At 41.5% G+C, this 5,434-nt stretch overlaps 1 protein-coding gene across 1 annotated transcript in view; it reads left to right on the top strand.

The window, feature by feature from the left end:
* Window positions 1–211: 211 nt before the first annotated feature.
* LOC103808076 (putative E3 ubiquitin-protein ligase UNKL) overlaps window positions 212–5,434 on the top strand; it is a gene marked incomplete at both ends in the record, with an annotated part of 14,530 nt that continues 9,307 nt past the window's right edge. Inside the window, 2 exons of the mRNA XM_009080841.1 lie at window positions 212–268; window positions 557–722. Of these exons, the coding sequence (XP_009079089.1) occupies window positions 212–268; window positions 557–722 (223 nt within the window). The remainder of the gene's footprint in view (window positions 269–556; window positions 723–5,434) is intronic.

The raw sequence follows: 5,434 nt of genomic DNA, 5'->3' as shown, positions 1-5,434 counted from the left end.
ATATATGTATATATAACTATATTATAGTTACAGCTATTCCTTTTCCATGTAGATTTGCTCTATGATGATTAAAATTTAGTTCTCCACATGGGACTGCAGTGAGGGAAATGAACTCAGCCTGTTGAAGCCACTGACCCTTCAGAAACTATTAATAGATTTTACAGAAATGACTTATTAAGTTCATGTATTACAGAGTTTTTTCCTCTTCCAGGCGAAGCATCGGAGCTTTGAGAATCAGCAGAAAATAAATGAACAAGACAATAAGCAGGTATTGCCAGAAGCTCAACACTAAATATTTTGGCCTTTTTGATAATTTATTAATGCAGTATTGAAGTTATGTGCCACTTTACAACATAGTCTAAAGAAAAGTTTTGCCCAGGACAAGATGTAATGGGCACAAAGTGAGACACAGGTTCCCTCTAATCACGTGGAAATACTTTTGACTGTGCATGTGAAATTCTACTTGATGTGCATAAGCATTCTGTTTATTTTACGTGTTTGTACATCTGTGTAAGTGTTTGTGTGTGTGTCATACATTGTTTGGGTTTTTTAACAGGACCATCTCAGTGTTTTTGCATCGATTAACCCACTTGCTTCAAGTATCACTTCCAGTCTGGCCTCCAGTGTTGGATCAGACAGTTCATCTCCTACAGCTGTCTCTGCTATCAGTGCCAAAGCTCTCCCATTCTATTCCAGCAGTAACACAGTTGAATCCATCATAGGTAAGTCTTAACATTTAATCTAGGATTGTACATTGCTGTATTACTCAAGTTCTTGTGTCTGCAGAGGTTTAAAGACAGTAATATCGTACACATCTGCGTTACTGTATGTAGCTAAATGTAATGAAAGGCAGTATCTGAAATTTATTTTAAATGGTTTCACTCAAAATCATTGGTTCTCACAAGATCGCCAATGTGAGTGTAAGAATGAGTGAATGGGACATTTAAACTGGAATTTTGACATTGGGATTGGCCAGGGATTTAAAAAAAATGTGTAAAAGCATCAAAATACAACTGATTGTGCTAGATGCAGAAGTACTGTCTCCTCAGTTTCTGTTGGTGGGCTGATGATTAACTTGGCAGGTGCAATTACAGATCATGCTCACGTGAAAATGTGAGATTTTTCTTTGCCTGACTGCATGTCCTTCAGTCTGGTGGTTTGGATGTTCGAGGATAAAGTGGTTTGTTCACACTGTGCAGACCAGATATGAAAGGGCACAAAGAGGAGGAGCCACCGTTGCTTTCTGCATGCACAACAGATTCTGGGAAATACATCCAAAATTCCTGTCATCAGCCCAGAGCCTTTCCCATGCTTCCAAACCAGCTAGGCTGTTTATGTGGGAAATGGTAAAAGGAGATAAACATTTCAATAGTAATTAGACACTGGGAACTTCAAACCTGGTCATGGTATTCCTCCTGTGTTCTCACAGGTGCTGGATAGAGAGGAATAAGCACTTTTCTCAACCTGCTGACTGCATGTTTACTGACTCAAGCCAATGTGCTGCCAGTTTTTATTGCCACAGAACATGCTGAACATGTCCTTCTTCATAGTTCTTAGATCTTTCTCTGCAGTGCTGCTTTCTGATCATTTGCCCCCAGCCTGTACTGTTGCAAGGGGTTGTGCTGTCCCAGGTGCAGCATTCTTGTATTTTTCTTTGTTGAACTTCATGAGGTTTCCTCCAGTCCAGTTCTCCAGCATTTTAGAGACCCCTTCAAACAGCAGTCCTGCCCTCCAGTATATCAGCTGCACCCCTTAATTTAGTGTTGTCCACAAACTCGTTTGAATCTTGGTTTTCTTGCAGGAGGCTGTAGCAGGGAAGGTTAGGATTTGCAAGATGCTGTATTTCCCATTCTGTGGTGCAGGTCACATGAGCAGGGAGTTGCTGTGATTAGCTGGTGCACTTGGAGCTTTCTGTGTTTAAATCAGAGCGTAGCAGCGACGAGGAGACTGCAGACAGTGAGTCAGCAGTTCGGCGTGGTGAGTTAGGCATTTGCTCTTCTCATTCTTCTAGGAGAGAAAGCCAGGCAAAATATGAAGTGATGCATCTTTTCCTGCAGCCTTACACGTGTGTAGCTTGTTTGCTTTAAAGGTTTATGTGATGATCTGTGTGTTAGAACAGAAAAGAGATTTGAAACCATTTGTCAGTTTTAGAATTAGAATGAGCAGTATTTTAGGGTTTCTTCTATGCATCTAATGTAATTTCATCAGCTTAGGGTTAGTATTTTAAGATGTACTATGGAATGTAATCACATTTTTGTCAAGATAAACGTTGCTTCTGGAATAAGTAGAGGCTAGTTCCTGTGCCAAGTTACTCATAACAGTAAAGCATGATCTAGTTTGCATATACTACATAGGGTGCTAATTCACAGTAATTTTAAAATTGTGATATACTGAGCAGGTGTTGCAAGGCCATTTAACAGTGATATGCTGTGTTTCTCATGTCTCAGCATGAGGAGACTTGTTTCTTCTGAGTTAGAATATACCTCTGCTGTCTATGGATGTTTTCTAAAGCAATTTCCAGTTTGTCAGCAGATCATGACATACATCCCTGATGTATGTGCAAGTATACTTCATGGTAACCGCAGAGATTTTGGGGTTTTTATTTATATACATATAAATTCTTTTTCTGGAGTTCTGCTTTGTGCACATACAGCATGGCATTGAAAAGAAAGTCCTGCATATAATCTGAAGAGAGCAGAAAATGAAGGCATTATTGTAGAACAGAAAGGAAATACATAGTGTTCTTGCAGGAAGTGGGGGATTGAAGAATCACAAAAAGGAGAATAGTTAAAAGGTGCAGCAAGGGAAGGGCTAGGTGATTGTGGGAAAAGGAGGTGAATAGGTCTGGATAAAGGACCAGGGGAAATGCAGGTGACTTACATTAGCATGGTCTGAGGAAGCTTTGTCATGCAGTGCGGTCTGTGGCCCTTTATTGTGATCTCCTGGGTAGCTCCAAGCCCTCTCTGTCTGCACCCTGATTAATACTCCCCAGGAGCTGAGTACAGGGGAATTGGGAATAAATGTACCAATCAGACAGAACTAGAATTTAGCATTGTGGCTTGGACAGTACATTGGAAACTGAGGAAAGATGGAGTGGAAGAAGGTGTATTGTTGCAGTCTGCTCCTGTCAGAGTCAAGGGTAATTGGTGGAGTTGTCTGGTTTTGTTCTGGTAAAAAAAGGAAAGAAGCATGATCTGAGAACATAAAAGCTGGGGGGTATTTGAAGTTCTCCTGAGAATTTAAAAAAAAAAAAGAAAAAAGAAAGAAAACAAAATATTTTTGAGAGAATAGAGATAAGCGAAATTCCGAAGGAGACAGATGTGGAGAGGAACAAATAGGGAATGGGCAGCAGTGAAGGGAAATGACTCAGGTGGTAGTTGGGAGAAGGTGCCAGCATTATACTCTGCCCTGTTGCCTGTGTTAGGTTCTGGGCAGACCTCCTCTGAGGCTATTGTGGTTACTTCTATTAGATACCCAAGCATGGGGATTTTGCCTGTCTGGGAGACCTGTTATTCAAGGAAAATTGGTGTCTCTCCATTTGCTTACCATATATGTTGTGATCTTAAGATGCTGTCTGTGTTCTCCCTGCATTCCACTGACTTCCTGCCATATGATGTAGAATCTGAGAGGGCTGGAAGGTGTCAGAAATTAAGCTTTGAAAATCTAGATAATAAACAATAAGGAGACATGTCATCCCATTTTGTGATGAGGGAGGACGAGTGTGACAGAACGAGTCAAGGCCTCAGGTGAGGCCAACGTGACAGGAGAGTGATTTAGTAAGGGTGCAGGCTTAGATTTTGTCTACTGTTTGAGCACTATGATTCATGTCAGCCCCATTGTGTTTTGTTCCTGCTTCCTGTACTGACGTAGCGACGTAGTGACCCAGCCACTGCACAGATATTTATAACACCTGGGTGATGTGGGGAGTTACAGGAGCTTGGAAAAATGTTTGCTTCCCTATTTAATAGAAGGACAGTGCTGATTATTAAAGCCTCTCTTTTAATGCCTGGGAGAATTTTGAATTTTTCAAAAGAAAGTGGAACAGCTTCACTTGGTGAAAGAGAAGCATCTCTCCCAGAATGTCCAGCAACATGGTGATGAGAGGTTTGCTCTCACAGATGTGTGGTGTTTTTGCACAAAAGGTGTTGAGACAGGTTTGCACGTGTGAAGATTTGTTAGTGGGTTGCATATCTGATGGCACATAATGGTGCACACTGTTTCCACATAAATATAGAAACATAAGAGAAATAGAAGAAATGGAACTGGCCCAGTGGCCAGGTGGAAAAAGAAGTGACAAGCATGGCTGACAAACATTCTCTCTTGGGCATCTTCTCCTGTGCAGAACCTGGTTCTCTCCCACCTAATACTTTTCCTCTATTACCTGTATTAACTATAGATGTTCATCAAGATCATCCCAAACTCTTTATGATGTTATTAGTGTTAGTGGGAGCACACTTCAGTCAGTGGATGGTCTTGCATGCTAACTTGTTGCTGAGCTGTGTCCAAAGACATTATTCCTCCCTCTAATGTAAATCAAAACCTGCAGTCAGGACTAGGTGAAAGAAAGTGTGATGGTCACTTCCCTGAGAACCTACCGTAAAGTATAAATACCATACTCAAAGCCAGGCTGGATAAAGCCTTGAGCAACCTGCTCTGGTGGGAGGTGTCCCTGCCCAGGGCAGGGGTTGGGGCTGGATGATCTCTAAGCTCCATTCCAACCCCTAAAATTCTGTGATTCTAAGATGCATAACCATGCTGTGAGGGTTGGCAGGTGTCAGAGAGTGAGCAGAAGAAAAAGAAAGGAAACATTCTGCCCCAGAGCCTCTGGAAGGCACTAGCAGAACAGTTGGGTGAAAGGGTAAGATGAGATGGCTGCTGTATTGCTGGAAAACTTTGAAAAGCCCTTCAGGCTGATGGCAAAGAGAGACCTTCACTCCCTTGTGACTGTTGGACACCGAGCTGCTTTGTCAGTACTGCTGAAAGAAAAGGATTATCGTGCAGGCGTAACTCTGTACTAAAAGAAGTTGTGTTGCTTTTGAGACCCAGACTGCTAACTCTTAATAAAAATTTTCAAGTTCACATCTAAAAATTCTTTACACAGGTGATCACTATCACTGACCACAGTGACTGGGATAGTCACTTTTCTGCTGTAAAGTCAGTGTTTATACAGACTTCTCTCCTGTCTTCCTGACTGTGCAGCTGTTCAGCATTTGTGAAAGTATAGGCACAAAGGGATAGATTCATGAGTTGCACCCCTTTCTGCACAGAAAAGAAGTTAAGAGGAAGAAGGGGAAAAATATCCATCTTCTAACACCTTATAAGCAGTGGACTTCTAAAGGAATACAGTGATAAGAACTATTTCATGACATGGCCCAGATAAATTTTAGACCAACATAGGCCTTAAAATGAAAGGCAGTCTAACTTCTGAGTCTAA

Source organism: Acanthisitta chloris, unplaced genomic scaffold (genome assembly GCF_000695815.1).
Source record: "Acanthisitta chloris isolate BGI_N310 unplaced genomic scaffold, ASM69581v1 scaffold18828, whole genome shotgun sequence".
NCBI lineage: Eukaryota > Metazoa > Chordata > Aves > Passeriformes > Acanthisittidae > Acanthisitta > Acanthisitta chloris.
Note: the sequence above shows the minus strand (reverse complement) of the source record. Positions and strands in the feature narration are given on the sequence as shown.